Source organism: Diplotaxodon limnothrissa, linkage group LG6, assembly GCF_057381915.1.
Source record: "Diplotaxodon limnothrissa isolate DT_005_m linkage group LG6, D_limnothrissa_male_GT1.1, whole genome shotgun sequence".
Taxonomy (NCBI): Eukaryota; Metazoa; Chordata; class Actinopteri; order Cichliformes; family Cichlidae; genus Diplotaxodon; species Diplotaxodon limnothrissa.
In genome coordinates, this window is record NC_140601.1 from 38,781,491 (window position 1) to 38,802,584 (window position 21,094).

Sequence of the window (21,094 nt, forward strand, 5' to 3'; positions counted from 1 at the left end):
GCTGTTCCTTGTACTGGTTACACTCTGGTTACATTTTCAGGTTTCCATGGCAATGACTAGCTGTCACCACTACCTTAATATAAAGTCAGTGACTTTGACAACACACCACCCACTTGTCAGACGTAAACATCACAGTCAACAATAGTTTGATTCAGCACATCTTTTTACTTAAAACTGCATGTTTATACTGGAGAAAAGCACAAAATACATTCTCAGGGTCAGAAATTACATAAACTGAACAACATCAGCACGGCGATAATGCAGCTAAGCCCTCTAAAACACTTGCAATACCATATAAAGTTGAATTAAATGTTATACATCCACCGTAGGATGTTGATTACATTCCTTCCTCCTACAGTTGGTTAAAATAGAAATCTGTACCTTGATGAATAGAGCTGCTGTGGTTCAAGTACATCCAACCTTATATATATATATATATATATATATATATATATATATATATATATATATATATATATATATATATATATATATATATATATATATATATATATATATATATATATATATATAGAGAGAGAGAGAGAGAGAGAGAGAGAGAGAGAGAGTAAGGTGCAAGCCTAGGTGTTTCTGCATGAAAACACCTAGGCTTGCAGTTAGGGAATACAGAGTGCTGTCCAGTAAATCTAAAGTTACCTCGGAAAACATAAAAACAGAGTAAAACAAAAGACATTTAAGTAAAAGAGGCACAGTAAGAAGAAGTTTTGGTATATATACACAGCAAAGGCTGCACAGTGATGTGCAGAATTCCCTCACGTTTACAAGGCAAATAGCTGACTTGATGCAGGTGAAATTTATGATGGTGAAGTTACAGCAAGTGTTTCTGCATGCCATGACGGCAAACCAGCCATAGATTGAATAACAGTTTAACTTAGACGTAAGTTTCCAGTCCAGAGGAACCGCAGTGCCTTAAACTCGTATTCTTTCTTATGGCCAGCAGAGGGTGACTCCTCTGGCTCCAAAGTATTGTCCAATATATTAACATTTGAAAGAAATTGACTGTAATGCTCACTCCATTTGTGACCACAGCAAACACTTTCAAGCATGATGATCCGTTTTTAAAAATACTTAAACTAAAATAGACTGAGTAAGCTTTAGGGTATGGAGACATTGTGTCAAGTCCCTACTTTACGACCATAGTGTTTCTTTGTCAGATCTACCTCTTGCTTGTTACATCACGATTTCTTTTTTTCTTTTTTTTTCAGAAAACATAAAAACATGATAATGCCTATGATTATAATATTGAGTTCAGGGCTCTAAAGGGGACTCCACTAACAAAGGATGTCTTCAAGGCACTCACATCCATCTTTTAAATAGCCTACACTTTAACATCTTTGGGAGTTTAGCCGTCATTAGAAATAATCATTCAGCACAGAAAAGCAGTTACTGCATGAGCAAAGAGGTTTCTATGTTAGACCCTTTGATACTATATTGAAATGATACTGTATGTATATGCAGGTTCAAAAAGCATATTTGGCCCTTTACTGTTTTGACATGTACAAAACACTAAGTTATGTATGAGTGTTTCTTCATCTAATGTCCCTTTGAGAATGGAATTAGTGGGTTTGCATTTGTAGCACTTTATTTTAGAGTGCATGAACCTCATCTGGACTTAGCATCGTCTTCGGCTAATCGGCAACTTCTAGCAATTATTAGCAGAGCAGAGTTCACAGACACAATGCTAATGTACTCTCAGCTTTAACATGCACTGTGCAACTAGTGTCTGGAATGCCCACCGTATCACCTGCTACAAACCAAGATGGAGCAAGTAATGTTGCAGGGCTACATGCTAATGTTAGCATATAGCTCGTGTGGCTGTAGTCCTTTCAGTTTGTTTGTTTCTGAATATTATTTTAGATTTCTAAAATCTATACCTTACTGGGATTAGTCAGAAAAGACTGAACTACGCACATGCTGAATGCTGCACTTCATCAAACATATATTCAAGCTCATCTTCTGCATCTCACAGCAGACAGCTTCTGACAATGCCTTGTGTGATTCCAGATTCTCTGACTAATGTGCAAACACTATTAAATGAAATACTGAAATTATAAGGAATTAAAACAACAAATATGGGGCTTTTTTATGTTGCTTACAAGAGGCAGGCTTGTTTTTCTATCAAAACACGCTTCACCTTGTGATTAAACTCAGAAAATCAATTCCTTCATTTTGTCGCTTGCTTTCAACTCTTTCTATGCAGATTTTTTTTCAATAATAAACAACAAATTCTCATGAAGAAGAAGCACAAAAGCAAGTGAAATGCTCTCTGCACTTATCATTTGGTTAGCCAGTCTACATAGAAAGACAAAGGACTCAATTTTTTGGTTTTATCCAGAATATGCTGATGTGTTATAACAATATAGCCGTTAAAGCTGGTGTACTTTTCTTATTGATGATTGTAATTTCACTTAAGCAGTTACCTATAGCTTTCCTTCAAAGTTAGAAAACTATAAACTATCGGGGCTTTTTCTTAATTTTTATATTTTCCACTGAAAAACAAAAATTTACAGAAATATTAATGAATAAAAGAGCGTCCAGTGCTATTTTAACTCTTCCTCTCCTCTTCTCATATCTCTCCGTCCCTCTCGTTCACACGGGCGTCGTCCTGTCCACGGCCCTCGGCTCCTCTTCTCCTGGCTCTGGGTGAGTTAGCTCCCTGATACCAACCCTCTTGGTCCCTTTCCTCCCCGTCCAAATTTTGCACTACATCACAGTCGTCTTCCTCCCTCTCATCTTCTCTGTCGTCCTCCTCGCTCCTCTCCGAGTCGGACTCATCGGAGTTGTCCTCTTCCAGGTAGCGGTAACCTTTGACCTGAGGACAAAAAGAATTAGTTGAATTAGTTGCTCTGATGTCAAAACCCGTTTCTAGCTTAGTATGCAGTAGCATTTTTCACAATAAAATGCACTGATCCTTGGATTACCTTCTTCCAGAAGAAGGACAAATCAGTTTTTAGCAATTCTAATCTAACCACATAACAAAACGCTATATTCTACTTATATAAAACGCTTATGTAAGCAGACAATCTCTCAACAGCCTGTTCTATCTACTTCTTTTGGTCTGCCATCACTCAGAAACCTCAAAATAAAACTTCCATTTACTTTAATGTAAAACAAATAAGATCCTTCAAAGCTTGATTGAAGCGCCTTTTTATATTTTTGCGTGAAAGGCTAAAATCTAAAATCAACAGAGAAGGAGTCAGCAAAATAAATCAGACTGAATCCACAAAAATGCCATCTCAAGGATTTTCTGTGTGCAAATACTTGTTTCTGATAGGTCACTGTTATACACAGCAAAATCCATGCATAGAATATAATACAAATATAACAACAACCATGTGTATTCAGTGACTTCGCACATGTTTAAATAGTGGCACGGACTTGATAGACATGTAATATTATTTTCAGACATTGTCCTAAAGGACACCTTCATGGGTAATACTGCTCATACATTTGCAGATAACTGTAAACTATGTTTGAAAAACTAATTTGCCTTTGGTGTGAGTTTTTTTTCTACAAAAGAAAATGAAGGAAAAAAAGGGAAAAATAATGAGCTTATATCTACTCATTCCTCTTCAAAGAAAAAGTTTTTACAGACTGCATGGGGGAGTTTTTGGCATGCCCCAAAGTAATTTCAGCCAGAGCATAAGAAAAATAATCAGCTGCCTCTTAATTAGGGTTTCATTTTTGTCAGATGATCAGAAATACAGGAATATGCATGGATGTCTGTCAAATACGGTAACATGCACTAATTGCCTGTATTGTCTGCTTACAAACACAGCCACCTCCCAAAGGCCCACAGAGACCTTTATGATATGTTCAGTTCCATATCACAGAAAGACTCTGATTGTTGTTGAAATCTAAAGAAACGATGACAGCTCGTGCAGAAAATGCGTCACTGCTCAGTTTGTGGTGTAGTTGATAAACAACACTGTATTTAATCTTCTTTAAACAGACTATTTTTTGCCTGCTGCCTTATTGCAAAACCAAAAATTCAGATCAATCAGAATATTTTTATTCTGATTTATGTATAATATCTAAGTATATCTTAAATCTAAACTAATATATCTTAAAGCCACTATAATATGTCCACAGAAAAGTCGACATACTCGACTCCACTCATGTTGATGAGATGACGAAGGAACATGAGAAGTTGGAGTCAGGTAGCAAAATGAGATCCTCGCTGCGTAGCTTCAGTTTACAGTCAATTAAATGTGAATTAAACATGAAGTTGGTCACAGCTGCATAATAAATTGCTACAGCTGTATTTTATTACGTGAGGTTTAACAGTGCTCAGAACGTTTCATATTTAGGGACACTTTTAATTAAATTGATAACATGGCACAATGTGACAAGATTTTGAATTATCTTTTAACCACACACACAGAATCTATGACAAGCAGAGAGTCTGGTGAAATTAAATGACTGAAACAACATATGAATACAAGGTTTTAAAGAGTGCCCCTGTGGCCATGGTTTGCATATTCCAGCTGCGTGCCGGTGCCTGTTTTATAAATTGACAGTGAAAACACTTCACGTGTGCATCTTCAATTATAGCCTCTGCCCTTCAGGTGGATTTTAGGAATTGAGGCATCCTCCAGCGTGATGTACTGAGACCGATTTCAAGGGGACAAGGAGGCGGATGGAGGACAGAGGAGATGAAATTAGAGAAATGAGAAAAGCATGCCACACCTGAGTGCAGCAGCTGATCAGCATTCTGCTCATTAATGAAACTGCACTTCAATCCAGCACTACTAAACCACTCCTTACTGGCCACTGTGATCTGTGTTTTCGGGATGAGCTCAGTAAAATTCAAAACGTGACCTAGGGTAACCTAGGGTAACTTCTCTGTCTTGTTATGTTTGAGTAATTTTGCCTGTAAGAATGTGGAAGCTTGGTAGGGGTTCTCTGCCATGTTCTAAACTGTTTTCCTGTGTTTGTGAGTAGCAGCAGAGCCTAATTAGTTTATAGTCTTCAATGTTTTTATGTTTTTAACACAGAGCTCCGATTTCTTTTTTTCTTTTTTCATGGTTTTGGTGGCAGTGTTGGAGCAGAGGTCCAGGGGTCAAACCTTGGAGACCCTGAAGTCTAGCTTCCTCCTTATTTTATTCCCCTTTTTCCTTCTTTAATTATATAACTTGTTGACGTATAATGATTTATAGCAGAGGAGAGGCCTGTCCATTAGTTCTGACTTAAAGTTTTCTAGTGCCCACTATTCATGTTACACCTTGTGTCACCTTATACTTCAGGTAAAGACTATAACACACTGTGTGCGCAAAGAAACCTCTCAAGGTTCCCACTGAGTTTATCATGTCCCCAGCGCCCTGCATGCTCTAATCAGGTTTTTTTTTTTTCGGAGAGAAAACATGTCGGACAAACTCTCCTGCTGTGTGGAACGTAACAAAACAACTTTGATTTTCCTGAAAACATGCAGAGATCATGTTTGAAAAGGGCTCATTACAAAGACCAGATTCATGTATTGATCCTCGATGGACTGACTAGTTACCTTGTGTCGTGGCCGAGGGATGCGAGGCAGTCTGAATGGCACTCTCTTGGCCAGGCGACGCTCCATCACCCAATAGCAACAGCAAGCCAGCAACAAAGTGACTAGTAGTATGGAAAGTTTTGCCTTAAAGGAAAGTGAAGAAAAAAATAGGTTAGACCAGGAACAAAAAAATGGAGGGAAAAACTAACGACATAAACACCGAGTCACATACCCTCATAGGAAGACCATACCAAAGGTATACTATAAAGATGGCGATTGCCTGCCACCAGTGATAGATGGTGTAGACAAAGTCCAGGCGTTCCTTTTCTTCAGCGTACAGCATTCCGAGTAGGGCTGGAACACACAGAGGAACTCATGTTGTCACGTGTCATAGCTGAAGACATGCAAACATAGAGACCATGGATGATACTCACTGCTGACGCCTGTCTTGTTCAGGGCGGTGCCGAGTCCCCATAGCGCAGAGATCACTAGTAGAGGGCCCTCATACTTGAGGCATTTCGGCTCTGGAGAAAATGCCATGAGAACCACCACAAGCACTCCATGCACAAAAGCACCACTGATGAGACACACCCAGCGTGGAAGCCGTAAGAGGGAAAGGCTAAGGGAGGAAAAGATGGAGGCGGAGAGGCCGTAGACGACGATGAGAAGCCACAGTTTATTTAGACCCAAAGCACATACACCGTAAGACTGTTGAGAAAGAAGGGGGGGGAGACACATTCTTTCAACATTTTATGACCTGATTCACAACTCTGCTTTCTCTCATGACATCCTTAAATCCTACATCTTTACATCTGTATTTCCGTTTCTCTTTAACAAACTTAAACTACTGTACAGACAATCTGCATGAGTTTAGTACCAGGGTGAATCCAGAGATGGCAAACAGTGTCTCGAATCCACTGTAGATGAAGAAGGGGCAGAGCAGCCGCAGGCGGTAGTCCCTCAGGTGTTTGAAAGGCAGCTGAAAGATGTTTCCCCAGCCTATACTGCGAAGGTCGATCTCTTCTGTTGGGCGGTAGGCGGCCCCACACAGCCCGAGGAACTGTGAGTAGCAGCACACAGAGATCACTTTATTCAGAATAATTTTCAATGGAGCTTGTGCTTCAGTTTGTTTTTGTCCCATGGTGAGGTTTTAAAAAATGTCTAAGAATAGAACAAACACAACAGATGCCTGAGAGCAACATTAGCTCTTAAACTAGCAGCTGGTACCCAGTTGGTACAGACTAAAGCCAGTGAAAAAGTGTTTTAGCATCTATTAGCTTGTTTTAGTTTACAGTCTCATCACTTTCATCGTTTCCAGCAATTCCTCGAACAAATTGTAAGCCAAATGGATGCTAGCTTCCCAGCAAGAATCCCAATTCACTGACTTTAAATACCAGAGGTCTGAGGTGTTTTCCAGTGCTTTGTTCATATCTTGCAAGTAGCCACAAGAACGGTTATAAAACGTCTGATTGGATCACCCTACATGGTATAATGTGAGCCTAACAATAATAGAATACTGTAAAACAACTAATATAGAACTTTCAAGCACATAAATTACAGCTAATGAATGTCGTAATCAACTCTGTTACAAGACCACCACAGACCTTATCTTTGGGGATGCCTGGAGTTGCGGCGCTCTGCTGCTTCTCTGTTTACGCTTTATAGTTTGCAGCTTTAGCTTTACAGTAGCTCTCCTGTGATTTCTTTTATAACATCAATCTGAACGTCTTGTTTATTGAATATTTATAGCTTCTCGTGGGTTACACATGCTAACTGTGAGAGAGGTTCTCAGCTGCACACAACATGCCATATTTTAGACATCAATACAGGTTTGAAAAAGGCTTAATTGTTTTCCTTTCTTTATAAAGATTTGATATTATCTAAGGATTAATTTCTCTTCTCTGTAAATCCAAACATTCTTAAGAAAACTTTTATCACATGTAATTCCATCTGAAATGGTTTCCTCAGAGCATTTTTACATTTATCTTTTAATGAGAAAGTGATGTACACGGGGATTTATAAGAATAAGATTACCGTTTCAGCTCGGTGTTAATTCCATCAGAGCATTTTTGGGTACCCAATTCAATTTTCTCTCAGTAATTTGCTCTTTGTTTTGGTTTTATATGCTTGTCTAGTGACTACTTAATGCTGATGTTTTATTGTTGTTTTGCAAGAACGTCACAACAGGAAACAGCGACACAGATTATACAAAGCCTGTCTAGATAATTAGAAAACAAACACCTAAACAAACTGAATGACCTCGAGTCTACGTGTTTATGTGCCTGTGTAGGAAGAGAACTTACAATGATCATCGAGAGGAAGGCGAAGCCCATGAGCACGCTCTCCACTTGGATGAGCAGCATGGAGCTTGGCAGTTTTTTCAGCACGGTGTTGTTGAAGCCGGGGATCAATCCGGTGACTTTAGCACCTGGTTTAGGGACAGGAAAGAAATTAGAAAATAACTGATGTCAGCCAAACAGCCTGTGTTAATCCTACAGACTGTTAAAGTGTCTGTCTGTACATTTAAGCAACAAACTGTACTTTACAGACTTTACTTTTATTGCAGCCGTACTTTATAAAATTACAAAAATGCTTTAAAAGTCTCTGAGTGGATGAAAGGCAGATAGGAATGCTGATTTAATAAAACCTAACAGAGCTGCAGACTGAAGAAAACAAAGTTCTTTATGCAGTTGTGATGTAAATCGAAGAGGTCAGCTACAGTCATGTGATCCTCTACCTCAGGTCTGTTTCCTCCTACTGTTAAAATGTGTGTTTTTTAGCCAGTAAACCTACTTCCACTTAATGAAAACATCTGAATGGGGAAACTGTGACACAGCCTGTCAGTTGGTGATGTTTCTCTTTAAGTTTCATTTTGAATAATACCAATGTTACCAACTATTTTTATTTTTTACCACCTGTTTAGTTTTGCACTGCTGATTTTAAAAAAGCAGCTGTGATCATGGTGCTTAACTAGTACTGAAAGTACTGTGCAAAAATCTTAGAGGCATGCAGCAATTTATTGAACCTGCAAAAACAGCTTGAACAGTTCTAACCTGTAGGCTTTTTAAAGGACATTCAAAGCTCTACTTTGGCTGTTTCTGCCTTTTGTTCATTTCTCTGTCAACATGATCCCCACTGCTTTAATAATGTTGAGGTTCAGGCTCTGGGGAGACCAACCCATGATGTGTTTTTCTATCCAGTTTTTTTTCTGCACTGGCAGTGCAGGGATCATTGACATGTGGAATAATTAGGCTGAATCATTACATCACTAGCAGTCTTTGTAGATAAGATTGAGTACTGAACATCAGATTTCAAATTTGCGCTGAAAGTTGAAAATACAAATTGACATTTTATTGCTTTTTGAAATTCACAAATCCAGCAGACACAGAACAATGTGTGGATATTTCAACCTGTTTCCAGCACCTGGTGAGATAACGAGCCTCCAGGTTTGGCTGTGGTTTGGTCTCTGAGAGAAGTGTGTGGCTCTTTTACAAGCCTCTTGCTAATTTTACTTTTAGTACTTGGATTAAACCAGGTAACAAAGTGGCTGTGTCAGCTTTTTCTTTTCTTTTTTTTTTTTAATAATTACGTTCTGCCTAGTCAATATTAACACTCGGGCAACAAAGTGTTTGTCTATGATTACTCTGAATCCTCCAAACACTCCACAAGGCACTAGGGGAACTAATAAAGAGTAAGACGGGAAGACTGATGGACTTCCTCGTGTGTTTTTACAAAATAAAAAGCAGGGATGGGAGTTAAAATCTCTAAAATATAATTTATTATAAATAGAAAAAGTTACATGAATTAACTGGTTTTAAATGACAGCCTCACAATTAACAGGATAGATTGTTTTCTTTTTTTGGAATGATGATGGATTTAGTTGAAAAGTTGATAAACATTCCTATTTCCCATACTCTTCCTCTTAATATTAACATGGAAGTAAATTTAACTTTTATTGTCCCGAGCTTATTATGGTGTATCTGTACTGAGTCGCTACTGGAAGTGAGGAGGCAAGTTTCTTTACCGCAGTGTTTCACTTGGGCGAGGACGTGGGAGTTATCATGGAGGTAAACGCTGTTGAGGACGAAGGCCATGGGGAACTCGGCGAAGACAAAACTCAGCTGACGCAGAAGAAAAGAAAAAGGTTTGCCCATTTGTCCAGCAAACAGTATGATATTAATAAAATCATTAATGAGGGAAAGCTGAAAGACTCACATTGAAAATGATGTTAAAGACCGACTGGAAGACGATGATATAGCTGTGGCACGCTCCCTTTGGGAGCTTCTTCTGCTCCTGCACGTGCTCCTCCTTATAGTTGACGCATTCATAGTACTGCTGTGCCATCCTGCGCATATATGAGAGTGTTTATGGTGTTAGAAAACAAATTTAGAGGCATTTATTTTGTACTTATCTTCAATTAATCACACGAGCCCCTTGTCTCTGTGTATGAAGTGTTTAAATTGATCAAAACCACATAGGCTGTCTCTGTTTCACACTAACAACTACGCTTTGCCCTATAAATGCTCTATATTCAGGAGGTGTAAAGAACCCGAGAACAAGCTTTACATTCACATTTCCTCTTTTAGGATTTAGCGACTTCATAAAAGGCAAAAACACATCAGAGCATTAAAAAAAAAGTATTCTGCCAGCAGCATTTATAATAAAAAGAAAGATCAATACAAACTGAACAGGCGGTGACAGAAAAAAAGATCTCAGCTTGTAGTCAGCGCAGCACGGCTCAAAGGAAATACAACAAAGAGCCCGGTAAATTGTTCTTTCAGTCTGCCGTTGATTAAACTGATACAAGGTTTTGTTACATCTGTTGATGAAAAGACATTTTAAATAATGCTCACTCGATGATGCTTTCTGAGAGCTTTGTTGTGCCGGAGGGACACGTGAAGTAGGGACAGGTATTCAGTGTCTTCATAAAGCAGCAGCTCTTATCATCCACATGAAACATGTAAACATTAGACCTTACATCTAGCAGAAATATGGAGCATTGCTCGATTAGCTACTAGGAAAATTGTGCCAGGCTCTAAAACTCCAGGAGTCCCATTTTTGCTTGAAGAGCTACAATAGCAAAATGTTCTTTACAGAGCTCTACTACTGCCTACACTTGAGATCTTCTTCTGTCGCTCTGTTAAATCCTGTAGCTACTCATGATAAACACGTAGTTTCAAGTAATGATGTCTGCATATAAACAAACAATTCCTGTGAGCCAAAAGTGTTTAGGGCTTCAGACTGCTCTAAACACTTTTACTGTAGTCTTGGCTGTTTGATGTCACTGTGGCACATGGATCTGGCTGTGACCACAGAGGCCTCCATTTGCTGTTCAAACCTTCTGCTCATGAGCAACTCAGACAAAAGCTGGGATAGAGACTAGAGAGAGGAGCTGAAACGGCGTGTTTCTCACAGAGGATGAACTGAAGAGCCGCACTAAAGCCTTTTTATAAGGTATTGTTTGTTTGTTTTTTCAAGATTTCAACCGTCCTCTCTCATCTAAAAGTCTGCTGACAAAGCCCACTACACCACTGTATTGTGCCTCCCATGGAGACTTTCTTGCTCTTTCTGCTAGTTTGTTTTACCTGATCGGCCCGTGATTGGCTCGCTTTTAAAAGAATGAATGAGGCAAGAGGAACAGCCGCTTTCTACTTCCTTCACTGGAATAGAATATCCTGAAAGGTTACTATAGTTTTAGGGGATTTTTTGTTTGTTTGTTTTTTATTTCTATAAATCTTAAGACGCAGCAAGAGTTAAGGAAGCACTTCCACCCACCCAAACTTCTACTTCTTCTTTCTCACCGTGTGATATAATTTCCCAAGGAGGCCCACAGGGGCACAATGGCCACACCGATGGCCACAGCCGATGGAACGAGGGTGTAGTAACGCTCCCAATAATTTGTAGAGACGAAGAGAGCGTAGATCCCCGAAGCCAGGAACATCATCCACTTGGTACCTAGAAACCTGGATGTGAGACAGGGTGTTTAAAGGAAGAGCAGGAACATTTATATAAAGACATGTTTTAAAACTTGGGTTTATGTTGCTACCTGATGAGGAGAGGCGTGTACAGGAGGCCTATGATCGGTGTGACATTAATCCCCATCAGCATCTTCTGGTCGATGTCCTGCAGGCCGAGGTTGCTGTACTTTACCTCACGGTAGGTCGTATCATAGTGGAGGATCAACTGCATCTGCAGGAGGCCTGTTGCACACATGTACAGGTACAGTAAATGTTCACGAATATTCAAGCTACCCTGTCTGTGTTTGCCAGTTTCAGTACCCCATCTTCAGGGAAACTCACCCATGTACACACTGTACACAATCATGGCTCCAATACTGGCTGCAACAACATTCTTGATGATTCCCAGCCTCTTCCTTCGATAGTATTTCTTCTCCTCCTCCTCCTCGTTGTAATCTGCCTGTGGGCCCAAAAACTCCTCCATCTAAAGAAAGAAGGACAAAAAGTTATGCAACACTTAAGCAGAGGCAGAGACGTGTTTATCAAATTAAAATCGGATTGTTCTGATCCGTAGTACACCAAAACTGATAACCAGAGAAGCTGGATTTATGAAGGTTCTCTGAAATCAGCTGAGCTCACCTGGCCCTGCACGTTGTCTTCGTGGTCCACATTGAGCATTTCGTTCACGTTGCCATTTGGAGGCACAACAAACTGATCATCATGAGGGATCAAAGCTTCATCGCCAGTTGCCTCCATCTGGTGACCAGAAGAAGCAGCACGCTATATTAATACTTCACTGCACCTTCTGCCATCATCGAAACCAATCGGCCACCTGCAGCCACCGTGGTTTTCAAGCTGCTGCACATGAACGAAACTCTAATTATAGATGCTTAAAGTTTTCAGAATCAAATTAACTGCAGACGTAAATATCATTAGTGTAATTACTATAATGTTGTATCAAACACACCTGACTCCAAATCACTTTAGATGCATTTTCAGATTTATTTTTAAGTATTTTGTTCATTTATTTTTGTTTTGAGTACTCTGAGACAAAACATAACTGGCTAATTTTAGCACATGTATTTATAGCTTTAAAACTGAACACGTTATAAAGTGAGATTGTGTTAAAATTCACAAAAATGCATACAGAAGCAGCATTACAGAAGCCATACTTCCTCTTAATTGTTTCTCAACACAACGTGCCAAAACGTTTTAAAGCTTGAAAAGCTATTTTAATACAAATATTAAGAAATCATAGAATAGGGGGTGGCAGTTATATAGAGGATATGTTCAGATAAGGGACTACTCACATTCACATCAGGATATGATATTTTCATTTATTTTAAAAACTAGCTGAATGAGTACTTTAACATGCGACTGTTTAACTTATTTTATCCAAGTTTTTATTTCAAGTGAAATTATTATACGTAAAAGTCCAACAAAATATTCACATTTAATGAAACATAAAAAAGACGAGCAGTGTGTGCTGTTGTTTAAAGAAATTCAGTTTCAGTTGTGTGTCCAGAGCAGTATGGCAGGTTGACCTTCCCGTGCACCGTGAGCTGCACGTTTATTACGCGTGCCGATCACGGTGCAGCTACAAAAGTCCAAAACCTTCACATGTGTTTTTGGAGCTAAACGACTGCAGCGTTTCTAAACAACTAAAACTAACTAAAACTTGCAACTCTTCTTACATTTGTATGCCTCTGTAATAATACTGGAATCACCACAAGCTGCAGTGCATTTTATAAAAAGCTGGTGACATTTATGACATCACTGCATTTTTTCCGCTTGTAAAGCCGTCCACTGTTCTATGCTGGACCTTTTGAACCAGTTCTGGTGTTGTGCCAACAACTGATTTCCAATGTTTCCAATGTGTTTTGATGTCTAATGTCTTTACGTATGTTGGCAGACTTTGGTGAACAGGATTCACACAGAGGTTATATATGAAATTAAGAAATGGCCTGTTTTGCAAGTATCTTTATGAGTCTGCATTATTGTACCTACATCATAACCAACTCGGTCTTTTTGGCCACTGTGCTTTTTTGTTGTTTTGTATAGATTCCTCTGGACTGTACATCTCTGCTGTTTACTCTTACTATTTATATCCTCCTGCATAGTTCGTGTGGAGTACCCATAATTTAATTGTGCATGTACAGTGAGGATTAAAGTCCTGTTTTATTGAACTCTCTTTATACAACTGTTATGTTAAATTGTTGCAGTTTCTGCTGCCCTCTTGGCCAGATCACTTTTTAAAAGAACATGTTTCCTTTCAGTGAGGCTTTTCAACCGAATAAATAAAGGATATAAAAAAGTCGCTTTGACAGCAGCTTCTACATTGTGACAGGAATGTTGTTTGTAGCTCAAAATAACTTGATGTCATTCATGAGGGATACATTTGACATATGTTTCACATATTAAAGGCCAACAAGTCAGTAACAGAAGTTTAAATACATGCAATCACTTTGATAAAGTTTTCTGTTTTTGAATTAAAAACCTGCCGAATCAGTGGTGAGTACCATACTTGGTGATTCAAACCCCCAACAAGAGAAAATGAACTTGCATAGGATACAAGAAGTGTTCCTTTGTTTCTTTTAAATTGTATTTACATCACATTCCTTTGCATAATTAATATTATTCTTACTATTATAGGTTACCATTCACAGTTCATGGACTCCCCCTTCTCCTGTAATAATTACTGAAGTGTCTTTTGTTTCTTTTATGACTTTTTATGACCAGATTTATAAACTGCATTTTTATAAAAGCAGATGTGATCCATCAAAACACCTTTATCGACAGAAAAGCGTGTCTGTCTTAACAAACCAGCCTCATTCACAAGCCTTTTGTTTGCCTGACTTCTCTTTTCCTTCCCAGTATGGAAACTATGAAAGTTAAAGCCGTGCGGGATGGTGTAACTGCGTTTAACCCCTTATTTCAGATTTCTTTGACAGCGTCATATTATGACCCTTGTTATTACTTTCATGACAGTTTGCATCCGGGTCTTGTTGACGTTTCAGCGTTTCAAAGTTATCAGTCAAACCCACGTTCATAAAACAATCACCACCGTGTTTTGCCATCTACCCTGAAATTCACTTACCGTGTCAGTGGAGCGGGGCTGAAGCAGAATGAAGACGGGGACAGAGACACACGGACATCCCCGCCCCTGTGTCCCTTTCAGACCCTGTTGTCGTTACTTCTCCTTTCTTATATTAGGTGCAGTATAAATAAAAAGTTTCGTGGAGGAAACGAAAGTTAGCTATCTTCACTTCCTCACTTGTGCCTGCTTCTCTTAAAGCCACAGACGCGCTTTTAGGAAACACGCCCCCTTCACGCTCTGTGTGTGTGTGTGTGTGTGTGTGTGTGTGTGTGTGTGTGTGTGTGTGTGTATACATGTTTAGACGTCTTTGTGAGGACTTATGAGGGACAAAATGTTCGTCCCCACGAGTTGAAGGCATTTTTGAGGCTCAAAATGTGAGTTTAGGGTTAGAGTTACAATTAGTTTATGGTTAGGTTTAGGCTTATGATTAGGATTAGACATTCATTTTTGATGGTTAGGGTTAGGGTAAGCGGCTTGGGAAAGCATTATGTCAATGGGATGTCCCCACGAGGATAGCAAACCAGACATGTGTGTGTGTGTGTCGGAACTTTTAAAGAATTATTAATAATTATTAAGCGCGGTATCACGGGCTGTGGATGGAGGGGGCATGGGATATATAAAATTAATACTGAAGCAAACCGCTTGAAATCCACCGGTTATTATAATTCCGTCTCAGTTGCGCAGTTTGCAGTTCTGTTATAACATCACACGTGTTGTTCTGTTGAGCGGTGGGAGCAACAATGTCTCACACTTGCTCGGTTTGGTTGATTCAGAGCGACCCACCAGATGGCTTTGCAGAGTGCGAGAGCTGCAGTGAACTCATTAATTATACATTTAATAAAAAATAACACGCATCGCTGTTCCTGCTCTGGTGACGTCATGCTGGTACACAGGAGTAAAAATGCACAAACTTTACTTATTCTAGAGAAAGATCTTTAGATCCAGACACTGCCTGCATTATGGATAGAAAGCTGAAAGCCGGTTTCAGTTGCTGCTTGTTTGTGGCTCTCTCTGCCTTCAGTAACTGAAAAGCATGCTCTATTGGTCACAAATAAACACTAGTGGCACGGTTCCACTGCCAGCCATACATGCTCAAACTATAACACTGTCTCTACCATGTCTGACAGATGGTGCCGTGTTTGAGATCTTAAGGTGTCTCTCCTTCGACGCTCAGGTTTTCACTTGTCCATAATGACTTTTAGTTTTAGCCAAGCAGGATCTTTGACATGCTTTTTTGCAAAGTTTAATCTAGCCTTCTTCTTCTTGTGTAACCAGTGGTTTGCTTCATGTTTTAAACCCTCTATATCTGCATCTCTTGATTGTAGATATGGTTAATCAGCCTCCCTCCTTGAGCGCGGTCGTCCCTGGCCTGAAGTTGTAAAGCAGTTTTTCTTAAACCAGGAAAGAGTTCTGTGATCATGTTTCAGAATTCTTCACAGAAAATTTCATATCAACAAAACTTTTAGAACCTTTTTTTTTTCAAAATGTAGAAAAACACTATGTTGTATCTGTAATAATCACTCGAGATTTCATTGTATTTCATCTTATAGTTACTGTATATTCATTCACACACTCTGCACGAGAGTGAAGTCGAACCATACCACAAACCTCGTGTGAGGGCCAGAATAAATACTTCCAACACTCATGAAGCTAGGCTACACGATGACAGCGCTTTATTAGAGTTAACAGCACACTGTGCAGCTTCTCTGCAGTGCAGATGAAAAGCTGTGTCACTGTGGTTTAAACATGAAGAAAAAGAGACACGCACACTAAAACATGGTCCACTGACACACAGCACAACACAGTCTACACAAGCATGACAAAATGAGCAAAGTTCAGGCATTGTTTTTTTTTGTTTTTATCTGAGCTGTTAAAGACAAAGAACCAACCAGGGTCAAAAGAGTAAACTATGAATAGTACAAAAAAGACATTTTGGCTCAGCCCATAATGAATTCTGTGCATGCCCTGACCCATGATTCGCTGTTTCTGAGGTGTTGCACAGGACTGACATGTCTGCATGACAGACAACTGTAAATAAACTAGTTCCACGGGTTGAACTGCAGCTTTGCAAAGAGTCTATATTTACTTTCAGTGCCTTCCAAAACCAAACAAGAAAAATCTGACCCCAGTTCAAAGGGTGAATTGAGATAAAGATTAAAGTTGAATCATTCTTTGCATTTGTCTGGACCTGTCACATGTAACCAGGTTTCTGGTTTCTAGCTTTCTGGTGTTACGCATCAGAGGCCTTTCTCCTTTTCAGTCAGATTTTCAAGTGACTTCGAGAGTCCAGGCTCAACGTACAGAAAGTGGAAAAGATCCAGAGTGTCTGGTCCACTGTGAGTAGTTTCAACATGTCCTTATGCTGCTGATCCACCAAGTTTCTGAGGAAGAGGCAGTTTCTCTCAGCGGGCCCTCGACAGCATTAACTCCACACTTTTTTTTTTTTTTTATTTCCCACCCTTTAATTAAAATACAAGTCTCTCATTGTTTGAAGCCACACATGCTAACCCCATCCCCATGACCTTTTGATCCCACATCATTCTCCATTTTGTTTTCTTCATCCACGTCTATCCGCTCCCCACAGCCGCCTTCCTCATCATTTCCTCGTCCTGGACTGAGAGCTCCGTCAGCTTGCGTCCTAGCCGCTCGTGAAGGTCCAGATATTTGGCCACGCAGCGGTCCAGGCAGACCGACTCACCCTTGGTCAGCTCTGCCTCCTTATAATGTGGCGGTACGCACTTCCTGTGGCAGGCATTAGTCATTCTGAGAGGAAAGGAAGGAAACAGTCAAGATTCTTCAGTATTAAGAGTGATGATAAAAATACATTTTTAAAACATAACAAACGTGTTACTACATGATATATTCACGCATAAGCACCTTATTGTGGGGTCCCCATTATGACTTGCTTACAACAGTCACTTAGTAAAACAGAACAGCGCCATCTGCTGGAGTTATTTTGTGAACCTAAAGTTGGCTCTGAATACTCTCCTTTTAAAATTCATAGTTTCATATGACCTGATATAATAGTTATTTAATTTCATAAAGATGTTAAATTAACCAACTTTTAGGTCAAGAAAAGGTGCATTTAAGAAGAGTATTTAGAATTTCTGCAAATAAAATGTATTCTGGCTCATGTCACAGCAGAAATGTGCTTCCCGGTGTTGACACAGATCCTTCATCAGAGCAGGGAGAGACACAGATTCAGTTTAATTATATACTTCAAAGAAGAACTAGCAAAAAGTTAAATGGCAACTAATTACTTCCTTTGTCCTCAAAGTCTTCACAGGGATAAGCCCCGAGGACAGAATTTCATACATCCTTGCCCAACAAACACCACATGACCACCGACGGACATTAAACCCAGTTCCTCTTCACTGCAGGAGATTCACAAAGAGACCAAACTCAAAACACATGAAAGTCATCAATCTCTCATTTCATGTTGCTGAATGAGTCTATCCAACAGCACTTCATCTAGCCAAATGTCTTTTAATACAACACCATGCTCATCAGAAGAAGCCTTAAGTTCCTTCTGCAGGTCACCATCACCGTTTGCCTTAGGAGACACAGTGATGGTGACCTGATAAATCACATTTCAGTGGATTATTTCTTTAACCCGATTAAAATTATTGGTTAGGTTCTTCACATCCAGCCCCAGGATTCAAAAAACTGCAACAAGGTAGACGATAAGCCACGAACGCCTCTAACTGCCTGAAAGGCCCAGTTACTGTCACTGTTCTGGTGAACTACAAGAAACAGTTAAACTGTTAAAAACAGGCATTTTACACTATGTACTTCTAAAAGTACTGCCAGCATTGGGATACCAATAAAATCCCCTAAATCTGAAACATCAACTTACTGACGTGTCAAAATGTTTCCTGTCAAAAGATACTAAACATAACAAACAAACATGACATGCCTCGCCTACCACCAGACCCAACTAAACAGAACAGCCCATCTGACAACGTCCAACAACTGTGTGACGCCATCACGTCAATACAGACCAAAATCTCTGAGGAATGTTTCCACCATTTTTTTTTTATATCTATGCTAAAGGCAAAAGGGGAATTATCACGTATGAGCAAGCACTAATCAGGTGGCCAGTAACATATCTTTAATGGCTCTAAGATGTTGCCAGGTATCATATGAATGTAGAGAACTAGTTAACTAGAATTTGATAGAATTATTGCTCACTTCCATCCACAAAATGTAAACAAACATTAGTATTTGGTTTATGGAGTGATGTCAATAACTGGGCGCCATCAAATTACTGCAGAAGAAAATCCCAGTAAGCTGATAGAGAGCCAAGAGCCAATCAAACCTCAGTCAAAAAAGTAAAGCAAGCAAACTGCTTGTTTCTTGATCTGAATGGTTGAACAAACCCATAACTCATTGCTCATGTATATTTATTCGTCTCTTTCAAGCCAAAAACACCTGCATAAAAGTACATAAACTATTTTCTTTGGCAACTGACTGAATCTGACTCAGTGGATTTTAACTGCAAGACTTTATTAAAAGCACATGAATGTATAATTTGTGCAAGGTCATGAAAGGATAAATATTAACCAGGCTCGTCTTTTCTTCATTCAGAGATGCAGGTCTGTGCTGCTTCTTCCAAGTATAAAAATACTTGTGATCAAAACCACTTAACTTAATATGAATGAATGTACTCTTACACAAGTGACGGCATTTAAGTAGATTACTGTGTTATGACACAAGGACACATCTTTATATTATGAGAAAAAGCCGTACTGTGCTTATACTGTAAAATTGTGACATGTGAAGTAAATTCAGTGAGTTAAGCACTAAACTCAGGCCTTTAAATTTTAGTCACTATAGCTCTTTTTAAAATAAATGCTATCCCACACTGGATTTAACCCTTGCCAGCCTTTAGTAGAAGCCACCCTTTGCCTTAAACATGCCGGCTGGTGGGCCTTTATAATAATGAGCTTCACCAGCAGGACACTTGCTCGCATTAACGATGAGCTGTACAGGCTCAGCTTCACTAAACAGTAATTATCTTTGCACATTATTCTGGCACACTGTAAATACATGTAAGTTTGACACATAAAAGCCGCGACACTTCACAGCAGACTGCTGTGGCTAGCTGAGAGGTTAGCTTGTTTGGGCTTTACCGGTTGTACATGTCAGCCATCATCTCCACCTCCAGCTCCGCCGCCAGCTGCTGCGCCTTCACAGGATCCATGGCTCCGCTTCAGTTCTGCTCACACCGGGTCTCGAACCACAAACACGCCGTCCCGCTGAGCCTCTCCTCCGGACAGCAAGCAAGGAGCAGTACCCGCTGCTTCTGTAACCTTCAAACCTGCACGAAAACACGTGTGTGCCGTTTCCCTCACACACTTCCGGTGACAATAAAGTTGGATTCAAAAAGCAGAAAGCGGAGGGAGCAGGAAGCGCGCCCTCTACAGGTGTGTGTGTGTGTATTTCTATTTGTCCAAAGTAAGATAAGAGCCTCACAGGGAAGTGAAGGACAAAAAACCTGCTTAAGTTCAAACTGAACATCAGAATGAGGAAGAAAGTTGGTTTGTTCTGTATTTCTGAAACTTCTGTCTCCATTTATTTATTCATGCTATTTGTATTTTATCTATTAGTACATATTAACCGGCATATGTGTGTGGACACCAGAGAAAGAATTTCATTGTACAGAGAAATGCTTTTCTTTGTACACATGACAATAAATGCTTTGAATCTTCTGAGATGTTCCAATGCAGAGAGATCAGAAAAAGATCAAATGTCCAGTGAGCACCAGCTCTCTGGGTAAAAATTAATTGTAGATGGCAGAGGACAAAGGAAAATGGGCAGACTGCTGCAAGCTGATGAGCAGGCAACAGTAACTCAACTAACCACCCGATGCTTGGTTTTGGGGTTGGAAAAAACTGCTTCGTAATTGGACGTCTCGGTTTCTTCTGCAGTATTTGGATGGTTCTGGTGTAAACATAAAAGCATAGATTTACCTTGCTTTGTGTGTCAAGTCCATCCCTTTATGACCACAGTGTACAAATCTTCATATGTCTGCTTCCAGCAAGACACTCAAAGGACCTCCATAGATACCAGAGCTCAATCCAAAGTATTGCATTATAAATGTGTAGCTCATAAATCTGGGGAGCAAACCAGCTGTAACATGTGATGCTGTCATGTCAATATGGACCAAAATGGAAAAGGAATATTTCCAGCACTTTGTTAAATCTATGCCAATTAGAATTCAAGCAAAATGTAACTAATAATGTGGCCAGTGAGTGTATATTCTGTAGTGCCCTCTTGTGTTCAGCTATGGTGCTTTTTAAAGAAAGCAAGCGGTCACATGAAAACGTTTAATAAACCATAATTATATTATGTACTGATGTACATAAAACAGTTTTACAAATATAGACTTAAAACAACAGAGCTTTTCCACAATGGAAACATACAGAGGGACATCACTGAAGGCCACTCAAGTGCCTTTTCCTCTATTCATCAGACAATTTCGCTGAAAATGTAAAATTTATAAAATTGACAAAAGAAACTTTTTCTTTAGAATAT

The 21,094-nt window shown here is 39.5% G+C and overlaps 2 protein-coding genes across 2 annotated transcripts; both read right to left on the reverse strand.

Moving 5' to 3' along the window:
- Positions 1 to 562: 562 nt before the first annotated feature.
- On the reverse strand, positions 563 to 14,734 carry unc93b1 (unc-93 homolog B1, TLR signaling regulator). Its single transcript, XM_085356395.1, has 13 exons — positions 14,558 to 14,734; positions 12,100 to 12,216; positions 11,803 to 11,944; positions 11,550 to 11,703; positions 11,305 to 11,466; positions 9,719 to 9,848; positions 9,528 to 9,624; positions 7,807 to 7,931; positions 6,381 to 6,563; positions 5,938 to 6,211; positions 5,736 to 5,857; positions 5,525 to 5,647; positions 563 to 2,833 (listed from the first exon to the last, which is right to left on the reverse strand). Exons 2-13 carry the CDS (start codon positions 12,214 to 12,216, stop codon positions 2,588 to 2,590), a joined length of 1,875 nt encoding a protein of 624 aa, XP_085212521.1. The 5' UTR covers positions 14,558 to 14,734; the 3' UTR covers positions 563 to 2,587.
- A 1,495-nt stretch (positions 14,735 to 16,229) lies between these two features.
- Positions 16,230 to 19,865, reverse strand: timm10 (translocase of inner mitochondrial membrane 10 homolog (yeast)). Its single transcript, XM_085356396.1, has 2 exons — positions 19,690 to 19,865; positions 16,230 to 17,320 (listed from the first exon to the last, which is right to left on the reverse strand). The coding sequence occupies exons 1-2, from the start codon at positions 19,758 to 19,760 to the stop codon at positions 17,125 to 17,127; spliced, it is 267 nt and encodes an 88-aa protein (XP_085212522.1). The 5' UTR covers positions 19,761 to 19,865; the 3' UTR covers positions 16,230 to 17,124.
- Between the last annotated feature and the right edge of the window lie 1,229 nt (positions 19,866 to 21,094).